Below are 19,234 nucleotides of genomic sequence, written 5' to 3'. Positions count from 1 at the left end.
TAGGATGAATTTATAAGCATGAAATTTCATAAGATGATATTGTATAGCATAACACATTTATAAGTAGTAGGCTATCTATATTATCATGCCATTAACTTAAGATAGGGGCTTGGACTCTTATGGTGTCAGTGTTTTTTTGTTTGTTCGTTTAAGACAGATCCTCGCTCTGTTGCCCGGGCTAGAGTGCCGTGGCGTCAGCCTAGCTCACAGCAACCTCAAACTCCTGGGCTCAAGCAATTCTTCTACCTCAGCCTCCCAAGTAACTGGGACTACAGGCATGCGCCACCATGCCCGGCTAATTTTTTCTATATATTTTTAGTTGTCCAGCTAATTTCTTTCTATTTTTAGTAGAGACGGGGTCTTGCTCTTGCTCAGGCTGGTTTCAAACTCCTGAGCTCAGACGATCCTCCTGCCTTGACCTCCCAGAGTGCTAGGATTACAGGCGTGAGCCACCGCACCCGGCCTGTCAGTGTTAATAACAAAGAAAAAGGCTACAAGGAATTATCATTAACAAAATTATAGTAATAAAATTGAGAAGGGAGCTGAAAACATAATTTGGGATCCTGATAATGGGGAAATCACAGTAGCATCAGCAAGAATATTTTGAAGGAAAAGTAAAGACACTTTTCATTTAGATATGTTGAGTTTGAGATGACAGCAAGTCAGTTGGAAATAAGATGGTGGGAGCATAGGAAAAAAGAACTATAAAGAAAGATTTGGAAACTAGCCATAAAGAAGTTATGTAAATTCATAGCCCTTGATCTACAATTATAAAATCCAAAAAGCTCTGAAAATTCAAAAGAGGTTTGTTTGTTTTTAAGGTCTCATTTGGCTACAAAACTTGACCCAATTATGAACTCATTTATAGCCATTATGCCAATGTAAATATTCATATATTGTACTGCTTCAGAAATAGTAATTTGTTTGATTATGGGATGTTGCCCCACACTCCACTGGTGTATTGCATAATATATTGCGTCATGTTAGCTTTCTAAATTCTGAGTTCTAAAATACACCTGGTCTCAAGGATTTCACAAAAGGAAGAAGACATAGTTGAAGTCATAACCACAGATGTAATGTCACAGAGAAAAGAAAAAAAAACCCAACACGTTCCTTGATGTGCAGCTACGGTTCTATAACCAGGAAGATAGAAAAGGTAGAAAGGAAGAGATATACCCAGTAATAAGTACCAACAGAAATGACTCCAAGGAACTTCATTTCTTTTCCCCTGACAGCCAAGAGAGGGCTTTTCTCCAGCAGTATAAGGTGTAGAGTTAAGAACATGATGAATATTAAAATTGCATGATTTTAGAGAAGGTAGATTTTGGATACTCATATATAATAGATAACAGAGTTGCCTAAAATTTTAATTGTCTGTTTTGTGAGATTTTCATGATATAAAATAACAAGTTAATATGATTTTGTCCTACAAATGCTACTTTTTGGGTTTTGTGGGGTGGGATACTATTCATAACAATGAAACCAAGTTAGAAAATGATGATCCTCACCCTGATTGCCATTAATTGTGATGGTAACCATGCCAGTTGTTTCATTTGTCTTACTGCAATCTTCACATCTGTAAAATAGAGGAAGTAGACCAAATGATCTAAAGTTGCCTTCCAAATTTAATGTAATGTCCTAATCTACTAAAATAATTTTTTGCCAAATATGATAATAATGAAAATTAAGCTACTGATACATACGAAATAAAATGTGAAGAAAATTTTTTAAATGATAAAAACCAGATTTTTAAAGTATTCTACTTCATATTAATTGGGTAAGCCGATTATTATGTTTGCATTGATTTTTTTAGTCCATCTTTCATTTTTACTGAATGCTTTCCTATTGTTTTGAGTGCAATTTTATATTTAAATTCTTCCCTATAGTGTACGTTCAGTGCTTTGTTCAGTGTTTCTTTTTATAAGTTCATGAAATATTTCATAAACCTTTAGCACAAAAAATTTCCATCCTAAATAAGGTAATGTAAGTGTTCATCTAAAATAAGTTCAGAATCAAAGGAATTTGACCTGGTGAACCAGAATAAAAGCATCAAACCTTAGGATTTTTTTAAGCTAGAAGGAAATTTAGTGATGATCTAATCATGCTGGGTTTTTATAATTAAAGAAAGTAAGGCCTAGAGAAGTGAGTGGCTTACAAGTGGTCATGTGGTAGGCAGTGGCCAAGTTAGGTCATTATTTCCCTGCTACATTCTTCTGATGCCTACGAATAAAAAATGAGAGCCATGTTTAAGGAATATTATTTTGTTAGCAGAAATATTACTTAGTTGCAGAGATAATAGGAAGGACTGGTAAGATCGGCCTCCATATATTAAGACAGCAATAGTTACTGAACCATAAGAAGTCTTTTACACATTACATTACTTATGTGTGACCTCATAGAATCCTTACAACAACCATGTAAGGTAGGTGCTATCATCCCTGTAGAGACGAAGAAACAGAAACTCAGAAAATCTTGTAACTTACCCAAACAGCTTATAAGAGCAGAGATATTCGTAAGCCAGGTTGTCTAATTCTATATTACTCTGCCACTATGTCACATTGTGGCCTCCCAGACCAAGACAAATGAAGAGGGGGAAAGATTCTGAAGAATATGTAATGCAGATGAAGTCATTTTATTAGGAAACTCAAATTTGGTATTTTCTGCTTTTGGCAGATTTGGGGAGCTCCATGATCATGTGCTTCTTGAACAAGCAGACTTCTTCCTGGGTGCCTACCATTTGAAAAGCACTGTTGGGAAAACAGAGAAGTGTAAGACATAGAAGAAGCATAAAATAGTTTCCTTATTGTCACCCACACAGATTTAAAAGAATCTCTCCCTTTATTTATAAAGAATATATTTTATAAATATTATTTTCTAATTATGAAAGTAATACGTACAAATTTTAGAAAATTCAGAAAAGGATAAAGAAGCAAACAGAAATTACCAGTAATCCTACCCTAAGTCAGTTAGCACGTTTTCCATTTTGTTGTTACTTTTGATAAGAGTACTGATTCTGACAAGTCCTCGGGAAAATTAATGTGTGTGCATAATGAAAATCTTTACTGTATATGTGAATATACTTAATCCAAAATACCTCACACGGGTTGAGTGAAGGGTAGTTTACTTAAAGGTGGAACTGAAGGATTACTTTTAGGAAAACTGCAAGGTTGATAGTAAGCAGAGTAGCTGTAATTCAAAATGCAATGAAAGCCTTAGTGTTCACTTGGACTGTTTAGGCTTACTGACTAACAGTGTTACGGTATGAAATTGCATTCAACATTCCCTTGACCTTGAATCATCCACTGTGGAATGAGGATTGAAAACAGAGCTGGTGCTCCCACACCAGAAAAGTCCTGACACCCATGATTTCAACCACAGAAGCTTCCTACCTACAAGTCTGGTCCATATCCCTCTCTTTTTGAACATTATGAAATTCAGAACTAAGTCTCATTACTATTTGAGCAATCTGTCCCTGCTCTAAAATGGTACCACAAGTAGAATTAGACTATAATTCTTTTTCTTGCTCCCTCAGGTGAATCAGTTCAGACAGCTGTATTCCAAAGTCATCAATGATAAACATGATGATGTCATGGCCAAGTTTGGGGCTATTCTGGCCCAGGGCATACTGGATGCAGGTAAATATTTTTAAGTCTTCCAGATTTATTTATTTATTAAAACTAAGTCTAATGAAATAACTATCTGCTCTGATTATATGACAGTGGAAATTGAGTCTGAGGCAAATTATTCCTGGAGAAAATTTGGAGCCTACAATTCATAGTGATAATTTTTAACACAGTCATTAAGAGTGCAGACTGTTAGAGTTTGAATCCTAGTCCCTTTACAGTGCTAGCTACACAAACTTGAGAAGGTACTTTCCCTCTCTGTGTTTACTTATTTGTCTTGTGCAGTCTACCTCATAGTGGTGGGAGGGTTTGAAATACATGACATGCAAAGCAGTTAGAACGGTGCCTGTCACTTAGAAAAGTCCTCCACGAGTGTTGGCTGATTTTTTTTCCTTAATTTTCTTAGTTTATATAACTTTAAACAAGTTAACATTAAAAAATTTTTGAGGAAAATATGTTTTAAACAAATTCTAGCAGCCAAATCACTCCTAAAATAAGATTCATGGAATATTTACCTAATAATTGTATGGCATACTGTGCTATCTGGCTCCAGAATTCACCACTATATACACCATGGTCTGTTTCAAAAGACAGAGTGGTGTTCCTTAGTCTTGGGGTTCCTCAGACATATTCCTTAACTTTATTACTGGTGACATCTCCATAAAGTAAAAGGAAAAGAGCATATACCTACTTCATTGTATTTTCTTATTGTATTCTATCCATGTGGAGTATGATCCCTGTTTTTTGTTTTGTTTTGTTTTTGAAAAGCTAATTTGAAAAGTGAGGAATAACATCTCAAGGTTTTTAGGTTTTTGTAGCAGTCCTGTTATTAGGGGAGCGTTTAAAAATATTTATTAGTCATCTCTATTTCTTCTAATGAAAACATTCTGTTAGCCATGTTTGTTGCAGTCATTCTTTCCTTCTCAGTCAACTAAGAATCACCTTCCAATTTCCCCTGTTATTAGTGTCTTGTATTAGTGTGGTATATTCAGTACAACTGATGAGCCAATGTTGATACATTGTTACTAACTGAAGTCCCTAGTTTACATTAGGATTCATTCTCTATGTTGTACATTCTATGGGTTTTGACAAATCTTTAATGACATGTTTCCACCATACAGTATCATACAGAATAGTTTTGCTGCCCCAAATATTCTCTGTGTTCCACCTATTCACTCCTCCTCACCCTCCCTATAAGCCCCTGGTAACCACTGATCTTTTTACTATCTCCATAATTTTATATTATTTATTTTATTAAGGTATAGTTGATATACCTTAGGTATAGAAATCATATATATTTACATGTGTAACATGTGTACATGGTGTTTTGATATATATACACATTGTAAAATGGTTAAATCAAGCTAATTTACACATCCATCACCTCACATACTTATCATTTTTTGTCGTGAGAATATTTAAGATCTACTCTCTTATCAGTTTTCAAGTATACTGTACATTATTATTAACTATAGTCACCATACTGTACAGCAGATCTCCTGAACTTACACAGCCTACCTGAACTGTCTCCATGGTTTTAGTTTTGCCTTTTCCAGAATGTCATGTAGTTGGAATCATACAGCCTTTTCAGAGTGACTTCTTTTGGTAATGAGTGTTTAAAACAGGATTTAGTAGTAACATTTTACTACTCCATAATCTTTTTTTCAACTTTTAGCTGCCACTTTTTGAAGTTTACGATTTTAAACTACAACCCTTTACTTGTTCGTTCGTTCAGCATTACTATAGGCTTTTGCTGTTTTTTTACTATATTAGGGTTATTTGTTAAGAGTTGGGGGAGAATAATTCTGTGCTTTATCTTTATTCTGCCATCTTTACAAAAAGTCATCTCTGTCTTTCCCTCCTTCCTTCCTCTTTTAGAGCCCCTCTATTTGATTTGTTGTGGACCAATCAAGTTTTGGTACTTCTTTCCATTTCTTTTTATTTGTAACGATTTTGCTTCAGGTATTTAATAAATAAAAGTTTTATACATAGTGTTCACTGTTTGAGCATAAAATTATTCTCTTGTCCTTTTTCACTTTTTAATATCCTATCCAACTGCATTAGAAAAATTTTCAGTCCTGGTCCCCTCTCAGTAAAGTTAGTGGTAGTAGAGAAAAGTCTGGAGAGGGCAACTTCAAAAGAAGGAATGAAGTTGAAATTTATGAGAACTCACTCAATGATTTGGACTCTTCTGGGAGAAAAGCTGAAGATTAAGAAGATTTATGATTGAAGTCTGTTAAACTATAAACTATCAATAGGATAAACTCTCCCTGGTTTATTAACTTTCAGAATGTTAGAACAAAAGGCTAGTTTAGTTTCTAAGTCTGAAGAAGATAAGGTTCATTGGAATAAAAGGAAATTCAGCTTCAGAACTTAGATCTAATAGCACATTCTCTAGGCAGCCTTTCCCTCTCTCCTACCCTAGGTTAGATACCTTGCTTAGCTGTATGTTCCTACTAGCACCCAGATTTATAGCTATCATAATACGTTATATCTTATTTTAATTATCTAATGATCTGTCATCTTCACTAGACTGAAGTCTCCTTGGGATCTTTTCCAGTATTTTAATCATAATTCTCAATATATATTAAGCATTCAGTGATTGTAGGGGTTAGCATTGGGAAGAGTATAAGCACACAATAAATGTACATAAGTCCTATGGGAAAAACAAAATTAAAGTATACCTGACCTTTTTTTTTTTAGATAAAAATCTTAAATGAAATATCTATAGTGGAGTCCTAAGAAAATCTAGATTACTTGGTTGAACAGTAGAAACCTAATTCTTGCAAAAATTAAAATGCTGTTTGGTTTAATAAAGTCAAGTCAGTACTTAACTACAACCAAGCAAAATGTGGTCACCTACAAAATATTGAGATCAAGAGAAGTGAAATGTGAGCGACTAGAATCCAGCATTGTAATTCAAATTAGGATCCTGATTAGGCACAGACAAGCCCCATTGTTATAGGCTGTATTATACAAACTAACAGATTTGAATTTCGAAGTTCTGTGATATACCACTTACACCATTACTATGGACCAGAGGTTGTAACACACTTGCCCTTGAGCCAAATCTGACAAAGATGTGTTTTATTTTACCTTGCTAATAAAATATGCAAGATTTTGGACAAAATCCAGATAGAGTCTACTTTTAAAAACAAAATGACCTAGTGACCTTGGACATACACCTCTAGTAACATGTTCCCATTAAATAAAACATGTGCTTTCCAGTTTACTTCAATTCCCCACTTCTCCCAGTGCACTTTTTCCCATTTGTTTACCTATCTCATTCCTAAAGACGTTCAAGTTTGCAACCCCTAATAGCCTCCTAGAATCTCAACCTTACAAGAGCTCAGTAAAGATCCAGCTGTCTAACTCTGATAGCTTGGACCATAGCTCTGGGTCACTGGCTTGCAAACTGTGCTTCTCTGTACTCTCTAGAGGAATAGTCTAGGGGATATGGCAAAAGGTAGGTGAAACAGGTCAGGTTCTAAGCCATATACCCTCCCAACAGTCCAAACTTCCAATTAGACAGAATCAGCTCTGATTTTGTTGTTTTACAAATTGTGGTTCCTCAGAAAATTTTCAGTTGAATCAAGAATTGAAGGTCAAAAGTTTTCTTTTGTTAGTTCTAGTGCTCTAGTTCAAGTACTAAAGTTTATACCCTTATTTTGCCAATGGAAAAAAAGACTCTTAGAAGTAAAGTGAGCCGGGCGTGGTGGCACACACCTGTAGTCCCAGCTATTCAGGAGGGTGAGGCAGGAAGATCACTTTAGACCAGGAGTTCAAAATCACAACATAGTAAAACCCTATCTCCAAAAAATAAAAAAAGAAGTAAAATGATTTGTCTCTGGTCACAAGGCTAGTTAATGTAAGAGCTGCCTCCTACCAATTTCAGTGATTTAATAATTCATAGAGTAATGCTTGGTACTTTACTTGGATTTTTCTGTAGTTGCACATAAATCTTCATAACTGATAACGAGTATTTCTCATAATTCTAATAGTTTTTATGCTGCTTAACACCTAAAAGAGCAAGAGTCAGAACATATTCTTTACTGTTATTTTTGTTTGTTTGTTTGAGACAGAGTCTTGCTCTGTTGCCTAGGCTAGAGGGCAGTGGCATCATCATAGCCCACTGCAATTTCAAATTCCTGGGCTTAAGTGATCCTCTTGCCTCAGCCTCCCAAGTAGCTGGGACTACAGGTGCGTGCCACCATGCCCAGCTAATTTTTTAAGTTTTTTGTGGAGATGGAGTCTTGCCATGTTGTTGAGGTCGGTCTCGAACTCTTGGCCTCAGTCTTCCCATCTTGGCCTCCCAAAGTGTTAGGATTATAGGCATGAGCTACCACGCGTGGCCTGTTACATATATTTTATAAATGTGTGAGTATATTATAAATATGTATTTTTCTGCATTCAGACATATGATTAAAGCAGAAAGCATAAAACTAAGTTAACAATATCTTCCTCTTGCCTCTTTGCTGTTGCTTGCAAATATATGTGCTATTAATAAATTATTACCACATTAAAAGCTAATACATAATATAGATTAATATTTAATTTAGCGTCACAGTTTTGATACCCTTCAGGCTTAGTTTTTGAAAAATACCTGCCTATGGGTAAAGAAGATCTAAATTTACCCTGAGTCCAGTTAAAGTACAGCATTTCCAATTTTTGAGAGCCTAGATAACTCAATGACTAATTCAAAGGACTGTATATTAGATTGTATGAACTGTGCTCTTAAAATAATCACCAGATGTTTTCCTAATGCAGTACTTAGAAATCTTTATCATTACCCCACTGGATTGCTGTTCATAGTTTCTCTTTTTTTACAGGTGGTCATAATGTCACAATCTCCTTACAGTCCAGGACTGGGCACACTCATATGCCTTCCGTGGTTGGTGTCCTTGTCTTTACCCAGTTCTGGTTCTGGTTTCCTCTTTCACACTTCCTGTCACTGGCTTATACCCCTACCTGTGTCATTGGCCTTAACAAGGACTTAAAGGTATGTTTGTGAGACCTCAACTTTGTAGTACATCCTGTTCGCCATATCTTATTGATATATACCACCCACTCGCAAGGGTTTCCATGAAATTTTAAAGATTAGTTAGCATCTCATCAATAACATGTTTTACCTTCAATTTGAGTCATCACCTTGTTAAGTGGAGTGTGTCAGCAGAAGTTTTAAAAATCATGTCTCCTTACTAGTTTGAGTAAATCAATTGAGAGGGAATGATGAAAGAGAGGGCTAAATCAAAGATACGAAGAGGCTTTGTAGACCACTCTGATGAATTTTATTTAATACTAAAGGCTGTGGGAGCTGTTGAAAGGTTTCAAGTAGACAGATGACATGAGATTTGCATTTTAGAAAGATCATTCTGGTATCAATGAAAAGCCATTAAAATGCTATTGTGGTAACCTGAGCAAGGTAGAATGAGAACCTAAACTAAATCTTAATATTAAGGAAGGAAGATTTGAGTCAGGGACATGTTTCAGAGTTATGTGATACTAGAGTGATTGATGGAAGAAAGAATTGTTACTAAAGGAAAAAGTAAAATAGGAGGATGTCCCTTTGGTAGTGGCAGAGAATAAGACCAGCAGTGAGGAGCCAGCAAATCTGCCAGAATGAAACTGGTCACTTAAGTCAAAAACTTAAGGTGCTGCATGCTTTGTCATCACATTTTTAATCATATTTTTTAATAGGGGTTTGTGTCTTTCTCAATCCTGTGACCTGATGATTCATCTTCTTGTTCTTTATAGGTCAAAAGGCTTTTTGACCTTAAAATAATTTTTATGTCTAGTCATCACTGTTCTATTAAATTTTCAGAGTGGAAAATTTTTAGGCCAAAAATTGGCTGATAAAGTTAGAATGTTTCATTTGTATTGATTTTGCTGTATAGATGTATAGCCAATTATCCTTTAAGTGTTTCAGTATTAAAACTGCTCCCATTTGTAAATATTAAGCAGTTTTATTTCTCAAAATAAGGATCGTTTGGTTTCCCAATCCATAACCTTTAACACTATAATTAAACATCCTGTAAAGGGGCTTTTATTCTCTGCCAAATAATTTTGTGATCTCTGTTTTCATTCTTTACTATCAAAGCCATATGGACCCAGCTACACAGGAGGCTGAGGCGGGAGGATGGCTTCAGGCTAGGAATTTGAGACCAGCCTGAGAAACAACATAGCGAGACCCCATCTCTTAAAAAAAAAAAAAGAAAGAAAGAAAGAAAAGAAAAAAATTAACTGGATTATGGTAGTGCACATCTATACTCTCAGCTGCTCAGGACACTGAGGCTGGAGGATTGCTTGAGCCCAGGAGTTTGAGGTTGCAGTGAGCTGTGACAGAGTGAGCACCTGTCTCTAAAAAAAAAAGAAAAAGAAAAAAAGTGAGATGGAGAAGATAAGCTTCCTTGCCCTAGTAAATGTGGTGCTTATTACCATCCTCCCATCAATGTAAATTGGGTAATAGAGAAAAATTCACACCAAAGAATTTTAAACCTGACCACTAAGTAATATGAAGCTGACTTTCCCTTAGGCTCATGTTAGACTCTTATAAGGCATAATTAAATGATGTGGAAACATTTTTTTTGTTTGTTTTAATGGAGACAGAGTCTTGTTCTGTTGCCCCAGCTAGAGTGTGGTGGCATCATAGCTCATCCTCCAGCTCCTGGGTTCAGGTGATCCTCCTGCCTCAGCCTTCTCAGTAGCTGGGACTGCAGACCCATGCCACCATGCCTGGCTAATTTTTTCTATTTTTTGGTAGAGACAGGATCTCACTCTTGTTCAGGCTGGTCTCAAACTCCTGACTTCAGGCGATCCTCCCAGAGTCCCAGGATTACAGGCGTGAACCACTGCGCTTGGCCAGGAAACTATTAATATATGCATGCTTATTAGTTAGTGTGGTGTAAGGAAGGAACATGGAAGTTTGGGACAGAAAGTCAATCAGACAGCTTTACAAAGGAGGTAACAGTTGATCGGATGCTCATACCATGAGTAGGACTTAATCCATTGAAGCAGGGTAGGTTGTTAGTAAAGGTGAGATAAAGGGATGCCTGTTCAAAGGCACAGCTTCAGAAAAGCATAGGGAACTACAAGTAATTCTGTAAAGCACCTAAAAACTAATTCAACAAGAAAAGACAGATGTCTTTCAGAGAGTAGTGATAACATGGTTGAACATCTAGTCAGCATTGAAACTTCTGGTCTCTTTTTTGTATCTTACTTAAGTCTTGATGTTATTTTAATGGAGGAGGAAAAACAAGTTCTTTTATTTCTTCAGATGCCAAAAGTTCAGTATAAATCAAACTGTAAACCATCCACATTTGCATATCCTGCCCCTCTGGAAGTACCAAAAGAAAAGGAAAAGGAAAAGGTATGTTCTTGTTCCTTTGAGCAGCATTTGTACTTACATCTAGGAGCTGAGTGTTTTACCTGTGCTTGTTTTTAAATATGTTTTATGTTTAAAAGTAATACTTCTCATGGTAAAAATCTAACATTACACAAGAATATGAAGTGAACGCCGTTTTTCTGTCTTGGTCATCCAAGTCCCATGTCACAGGAGTCACAGCTGGTGAATCCCTGTGTGTGTTTTCTCTGTATATGTCAATACTTTTTACACCACAAATAGAATTATTCTCTACATACTATTCTACATCTTGTTTTCACTTTAACATGTCTTTAAAACTTATAGTGTATATGGATCTCATTTTTTTCCCAAAGCTACCAAGCCATGCCTTTATGAATGTAGCATTATTTGTCATACTGGTTCTTTCGTTAGTTTCATTTAAAATTATTTCTAATTTATCACTACTACAAATGAGGCTGGAGTGAAAGTCTTTATACACATCCATTTGTGCACTTGGGCAAGTAAGTCTATAGGTTAGAATCTTGGATGTGAAATTACTTGATCAGAAGTAATACACATTATTTATTTTCTTACGTACAAACCAATTTACTTTTCAAAATGGATATAATCAATTTATGCTCCTACCAGTCATTGATATGTATTAAACCAAAGAATAATGATTAGAGAGCTGTACTTGCCAATGAAGTTTTACTCAGTAAAAGGATCCTTTCGTGACACATTACATATAGGAGAATAATTCTTTCTGTCAGGATAATGTTTCATATTATCCAGTTAATTATTTGGTGTAAATTTTGTATATAAGTGGCAATAATTATATAATTGACCAAATTTGAGGGTGGCTGCTGTATTTCATACCCTCTTTTTAGTTCTAAAACAAAGTTTTACACCAATATTGCCCAGCTTTTCAAACTCCCTGTTTCACCTTTGATTTCAGTGAGACCCCTCAAGGAGGATAATTCCAGGCCAACCACTCACCCATTATCATTGTAAGGCACCTAGTCCAGTGAAGACATCTCTACAACCAGGACTGGAAGAAATTTTGTGTTTTCCAGTGCTTTCCCCATAAAGCAAAAAGGATATAGCACCCAAATCTTTATCTTAGAAGCACATGACAGCAAATTTATATACAGGCTGGGCTATAGATTAAAGAAGATGAGAGTTATATTAGACACAAGCCTCCAAGAACTAAAGAGTCACCTGGACAATAGTAGTAAATTATGTCAATAAATATCCTTGTTATTCCCATTTATTCTCTGATTATTTTGTTCTTTATAATACTTACTGCCAGGAAACAGAATAGTATTATAGGACTGAGTTCTTCGTAGGCCTCATATGTTTGTACATAGCTAAGGGATTACGATTTACCCTTTTCACTTCCTCTAGGTTTCTACTGCTGTGTTATCTATAACTGCCAAGGCTAAAAAGAAGGAAAAAGAAAAAGAAAAAAAGGAGGAGGAGAAAATGGAAGTGGTGGGTATAACTTGGTGGTTGGTCATATGGGTTGAAGTATCTATCTCTGTTATGGTCCAGATTCTTCCTTAGTCGAACATTACTATACCTTGCTCATGGCTTCCTTCAAATATCCTGTTCCCAGTGTATAGAATCATGTAATTTTACTTCAAAGGGACACTAGAAGTTATATCCATTTGTAGGAAGAATAGAAGAAGCATGCAAATCAGGAATAAGTTCCTGGAGGAAACGACAACCAAAATAGGTTCTGAAGGGCATAGTGGGATTTTTAGCAGACAATGAGATGATGGTAAGAGAAAGAAAAATCCTTTCAAGCAAAGAAATTGTCATTCTTTTAAATAGACTTTCTTTTACTTATGTCTGCTGGTTTTTCTACCGTCTTATCCTTTAAAACCAAGTCAAATAGCACTCTCATTCCCAAGCAGAGTTACATTTGTCCTCTGAATCTATTATCACTTTAGTTGTACTTCCATTGTTAACTACCACTACATTTTGTACATAACAGTTGCTCAGTAAACTTATCAAATATTACTCAGTGATGTGGAACAGAAGTGAACCTTTATTGAGCCTTTTTTTCCCCTAGGATGAGGCAGAGAAAAAGGAAGAAAAAGAGAAGAAAAAAGAACCTGAGCCAAATTTCCAGTTGTTGGATAACCCAGCCCGAGTTATGCCTGCCCAGCTAAAGGTCCTAACCATGCCAGAGACCTGTAGATACCAGCCTTTCAAACCAGTAAGTTACCAGTGGCTCTTAGCTCTATATACCATGGGATAGTAATCTGTAGAACAATAGAATATTGACAGAGAAAGATAAATCTCCAAAGCACTGGAACAAGTTCTCTGGTACTAAGATATCTCTTAGCAAAAGAAAGAGTATTTCCTTCCATTTCATATATATTTTGGGGAATTTTTCTTTTCTATGTGTAACTCTAAAAAACTCCCCTGTTCTGCCACAGATGTATGCCATAGACATTCCTAATACAGCATAGTGATTAGGAACATAGACTATAGAGCCAGGCATACTGGATTTGAATCTTGATTCTACCACTTATAGGCTATGGGACCTTAGGCTAGGTACTAAATTTCTCACTGCCTCAATTTCCATTACTGTACAGTAGAGATGATCATCCCTAACTCATAGGGATGTGGCTCAAATTGAACAAGTTAATACATAAGCACTGAGAACAAGACCTGGGACTGCTCAGTAAACGTTAATCATCATAATTACACTGCTGTCATAAACACATTATTTTAGAGTTCAAAAAAGATCTTCGGGTCATTTAACTTATTCCAGGGTAGAATATTTCATGTTAGTAACAAATGCTTATCAGAAATTTAAGCGTGACACTGCCTTTGTCTTTCAGGTTCTTGTACCTCAAAAACTAAAGAGCCATCAGTAGACCCATTCAAGATATCCAGATGCTAGGTCTATCAAAGATGTCAGAGATGAGATTTCTAGATCCTCATAACAAGAGTAAACTTATTCTTATCAGCCTGATAGTGGGTCAGAGGCAGCTGTTACCTACAGTTGTGAGCCAAGTTCTTACATGACTAGATTATCAACTAGAGGAGACAAAGGCAGGAAATGAAAGATAGTATATTGTAGTGGTTTAGAGCTGGAATTTATATTTCAGCTCTGCCATTTCTTACCTGTGTGACTATACAAGTCATTTAATGTCAGTTTCTTCATCTGTAAAATTGGTCTGGTAATACCATCTCCTACCTAATCTGTAGTAGTTGCTGTGTAGTGTTAAGTCAATGAATTGACAGAACTGCCAGTGGACGCCTTAAATACAGTCACTGTCTGATCTGCAATCCAGTTCATCTTAGTGGTATTTTTACAGAGAATGTATTCTAATAGTGTCTGTAAACTTTTCTTGCCAATTGCAGTGGAATACATATCCAGAACAGATGTCTTAGGACACAACTAGTGCATACTCTAAGCACATGAGATACCCAATGTTTTTGACAATTATTAACTAAAGATAGACATATGCTCAAGGCAAGGAGGCAATATGAGCACACTGTTATACCACAGTTGGAAACTAAATGTTTGTTAAGTCTTTGCTCAAATCAAGTCAGAGCTATAACAGTTGATCCATCTATAAATCCAAAAGACTTCCTCTGTGCAAGCAAGAAGTGAAGGCTGAAGAATAATTGTCAACTGCCTGGCTGACTGTTGAAGGTGTAGCCCAACACAGTCCAACAAAGACTGGGAGACTTAGTGTTCCCAGATGTTTAAGGAAATTCTTGTCCAGTCATTAGATGATTGAGCAGAGACTTCAGTGGACACACACGACAGGAGAATACAAACTTTATAGTGTTTCATTGCCTATATATTCAGTTGGCGTTAGCTTTCCCAGAGAACAGAAAATTGTGTATCTTACTGCTTAGAGGGTGAACTTTCTTTCCAACATATACAGCATTAATAAATCTAAACCGTATATAGATATAAACAGCTCTTTCCATGTGTGGATGATATTGTAGGATTTGAGTTGGATTATTTCATTCCAGTTAAGCATGAAATAGTAATAACCTAGAGCCAAATGTTTACCAAAAATAGGAAGTCTTCTTGTGAACCTGGGTATTTTCTTCTCTTTGGTAGCATATTCATCTCCATTTGGTCAATTAGGAGGTTCAAGTAAACTTTTAGGCCATGGAGGGATTAGGACAGTGACCATATACTCTGATTGTTCCTGGGTTGAGTATTGGTAGTAAAGGCAGGGTCCATTCATAAAATGCATTCTCTTCAAGAAGAGCAAACTTTTTAAGGGAGAGGGTTCTAGGTAAATGTAGGGATATGTGTGTATTGGGAGAAGGGAAATAGTTTGGAAATTCGTGAAGGCACACCAGTTTTATAGCGTGGCAGGGCAGAGTTCTGATGAGTAAAAATCGGATTAGGTTGAACTGCAGAGATGCTTATACATATGTGAATCATTTGACTAATGTGCTTGTGCTTCTTTTCCTTCCCAGTAATGTGCTTTGGTAGAAATATGCTATTTCCAGATGTGCCCTGCCACTGTTGACTGATTTAATTACAGAGAGCAGCTTTCCATTTCCTTTGACACAGGCAAGCAAATAGAATGAGATTAGCACACCAGAGATGGGTGAATAGTTTGGTGTTTGGATTTGCCTTCTGCTAATATGTTTGGGAGAAGGCTTAATAGAATTGCTGCTACAGTCTGCTTTCCGTTTGTTTCCCATCTGTTTTTTCATGGGCTTGCATGACAAGGATTTATAGATCAAAGTGAAAAACACTCAGATGTCTGGTATATTTATGCTGTTCTCTCCATCGTTCTGAAATTGCTGCTGGTTTTTCATTTACAAATTATCTTGTGTCCAGAATGATGGTCATCGCACAATAACGTAGTACATATTAGACTAGTGTGCTTCTCACACTTGAATGCGCATACGGATGGGGATCTTGTTAACAGTGCAGATTCTGTAGATCTAGGGGGGGTGGCCCAGCTTTTCTTTATTTTCAGCAAGCTCCCAGGTGGTAACGATGCTGCTAGTCCAGGACCACATCTTGAGGAGGAAGGCATTAGAATATTGTATTTGGACAGGAAACATTATCCCCCGAGTCAGACTGAGGCCAGTAGCCAGATCCATGGCTGAGAAACACTATTCTTAAATTGGGATCCATCAGCTGAGTAGAACAGCATCACACATTATACCATTCAGAGCCACTGGGTTAAGTTTGCAAATACTCCTTATAGATCACCGTTGTCTTTATCTTAGTAAAGTTCTGCCCTAGGTTTGTACTTCTGAATCATTCAAATACTGTTAAGGTGCCATTCAATAAGTGTACACTCCAGATTGTGGAGCAGGCTTAAATATGAGTGGAGCTTGTGCTTCTTTGCCGCCTCTCTGTTTACAGCTCTCAATCGGAGGCATCATCATTCTGAAGGATACCAGTGAAGACATTGAAGAACTGGTGGAACCTGTGGCAGCACACGGCCCTAAAATTGAGGAGGAGGAACAAGAGCCAGAACCCCCAGAACCATTTGAGTATATTGACGATTAAGGACCAGAGGTATGTATGCAACAAAATTATGAAGCAAAACCTCTTTGTCATTACTTTACAAATGTTTTTTACAAGGACATCGTCTCACTGTTTTCCTTCGTTTTGTGCTTAGTATAACTTATTTACTTAAACAGCATTAAAACTTCCCCCTATTTTGACCTCTTTCTGCATATGTAACAAGAAATTCCTTTTTTCTTTTTTCCTTGACTCTACACTACTCTGCCAATGCTATTCAAAGTGGCTGACCTATAAACTGTTTTTATAGTTCTGTAAGAAGATAGGAAACTTGCTTTAGAATGTAAATCTGCTCAATGCTTCTTTTATCCACAAAGTCTTCCCCAAAAAAGTCTTTCCCATCTGAACTGTATAGTTTGCTTAGTGATGGAGCTGATTTACATTCTGATGCAAGTTCCTTGTGGATCAGTTACAGTTGGACTGGCACTGTCCCATCCATCACACTTCTGAGTAGCACGGGTATACAGTTTTCACTGAATTTTCTCTCTGCCTTTCTCCTTTGGCAATGCTTTTGACACTAGAAGCCTTAACATTCATTTATTCAATGTGTGTAATTCAGGGTGCTTATAGAGACTTTGGGGTCATTTAGACCCCACCGCATAGCTTCATCCAGTTGAAAAAGATTATTACTATGCCAGTATTCTAACAGTATTGAAGGGGTCTTTAGATGTGAAAGATTAGAATAATATAATTTATGAAATTGTCACTCTTAGTTGCCCCATTTCTTCTGAATGGTCATCACATAATTGAAGGCTCAGGTGAACTATATAATCAAGGTTCCCTAATTCCACCCTAGCATGAACACATTTTCAGACATCTATGAATTTATTCTGTGCTTTGAACAAAATAAGGACAATATCATGTATTATATTTAAAAGTCTAGTTGCAAATCAAACATGGTGAGTGTTACACAGACTAGCTTTACAGAAATCTCAGATAAATATTAAGGTAGAAACTCTGCCATTTGTAGGAAAATATATTCATGCCTCAGGGAGACTATTAGTTTGGGCCTTAGAAAAAGGGGGATTTATACTAATTTCCCTGTTATCTAAACTTACTTTTTTTTTTTTTTTTTTTTTTTGAGACAGAGTCTCGCTCTGTTGCCCGGGCTAGAGTGAGTGCCGTGGCGTCAGTCTAGCTCACAGCAACCCCAAACTCCTGGGCTCAAGCAATCCTCCTGCCTCAGCCTCCTGAGTAGCTAGGACTACAGGCATGCGCCACCATGCCTGGCTAATTTTTTCTATATATAATTTTAGTTGGCCATATAATTTCTTTCTATTTTTAGTAGAGACGGAGTCTCACTCTTGCTCAGGCTGGTCTCGAACTCCTGACCTCGAGCCATCCACCCTCCTCGGCCTCCCAGAGTGCTAGGATTACAGGCGTGAGCCACCGCGCCCGGCCTGAACTTAACTTTTGAAAATTATTGGCTGGGTGCAGCGGCTCACGCCTATAATCCTAGCACTTTGGGAGGCCGAGGCAGGAGGATCACTTGAGGCCAGGACTTCAAGACGAGCCTGAGCAAGGGTCTCTACCAAAAATAGAAAAAATTAGTCAGGCGTGGTGGCCGGCGCCTATAGTTCCAGCTACTTGGGAGGAGGCTGAGTCGGGAGGATCACTTGAGCCCAGGAGTTTGAGGTTGCAGTGAGCTATGATGATGCCACTGCCCTCTACCCAGGGCAACAGAGTGAGACTCTTATCTCAAACAAACAAAAAGAAAGAAAAAAAATTATCTTTCAGGCTTGATGGTTTCCTAACCCAACTAGCACATGACAGTATAGATGTCATGATCACTCAGTCTATATTGGAGAATGCAAATGACACCTATTAGCCTCCTTTAGCCTTTCATAATACCTTACAGGAAGCCCTGTGGTGATGGCCTTCAAGGCAGTTAACTACAAAATGGTTTGGAGGCTTATAGCTGGAAACTAGATTCTTGTTAGTTTTTAAAGGGTAAAATATCCAGTCCATTAGGGGTTTGACAGCTATAGTCTGTCTTTACCCAAACTAGGATAAGGACTGCAAAGGCAGGGTTGGGGCCTAGTTTTAGATTTCAACAGCTAGTAATAAAAAAAGAGAGAGAGAGAGAATGTTTTGCAATTAAGAATGACTCTAGCTTCTACCACCACCCCATTCCCTTTCCCAGGATCTCATTTGCTCTTCTGAAGAAGATTGTCCAGGCTCATATTGGAAATGCCTATGAGGAAATTCATGCTGAGACCTGCTATTCAATGCATGTACCATTGCCTCTGCGCTGACCTGAAGAACCTTGTCTGCAAGTCTTTGGTTGAAGAGAAGATATATGACTATTTAGTGTGCTCTTTCACAGAACTTGGTTTTCAAATAAATATATTAAAATCTCCAGATGGACAAGACTTTTGTTTTTCAGCCTGGGTTTTTAATAAATTAATCTAATCCTCTCCTCACCATGAAATGCCCAAATTCAAAGAGCTAAATCCTTGATGTGCTAGGATGAGTATGCATGACTTTCATATTGAAGAAAAAGTTCAGCTATTCTTAAATTATAGGCCGTTTGAGAATAATGGGGAAAAAAATCAAATCTTGCACATCACTGCAAGAATTCTCTGCCTTTTTTTAATGGAATGGAGAGTGGACTGCCATCCTTTACTGAAGAAGTCTCTTTAATGATCCAAAGAAAATGTTTAGATAGCTAAAAAGCATTTTTTTAAAACAAACTTTGCTTGTTTCCTGCTTTTGACCCTGTTAAGGACAATAAATTATTTC

General features: G+C 36.9%; 1 protein-coding gene across 1 annotated transcript in view; it reads left to right on the top strand.

Annotated features, from left to right (window-relative positions):
- PSMD1 (proteasome 26S subunit, non-ATPase 1) overlaps window positions 1-18,864 on the top strand; it is a 95,354-nt gene extending 76,490 nt beyond the window's left edge. The window contains exons 19-25 of the mRNA XM_045559668.1: window positions 3,533-3,635; window positions 8,453-8,622; window positions 10,897-10,989; window positions 12,367-12,453; window positions 13,037-13,183; window positions 16,331-16,486; window positions 18,636-18,864. Of these exons, the coding sequence (XP_045415624.1) occupies window positions 3,533-3,635; window positions 8,453-8,622; window positions 10,897-10,989; window positions 12,367-12,453; window positions 13,037-13,183; window positions 16,331-16,477 (747 nt within the window). The 3' untranslated portion in view covers window positions 16,478-16,486; window positions 18,636-18,864. The remainder of the gene's footprint in view (window positions 1-3,532; window positions 3,636-8,452; window positions 8,623-10,896; window positions 10,990-12,366; window positions 12,454-13,036; window positions 13,184-16,330; window positions 16,487-18,635) is intronic.
- Window positions 18,865-19,234: the final 370 nt, after the last annotated feature.

Source organism: Lemur catta, chromosome 8 (assembly GCF_020740605.2).
Source record: "Lemur catta isolate mLemCat1 chromosome 8, mLemCat1.pri, whole genome shotgun sequence".
NCBI classification, from domain to species: domain Eukaryota; kingdom Metazoa; phylum Chordata; class Mammalia; order Primates; family Lemuridae; genus Lemur; species Lemur catta.
This window is presented reverse-complemented; position numbering and strand designations above follow the sequence as displayed.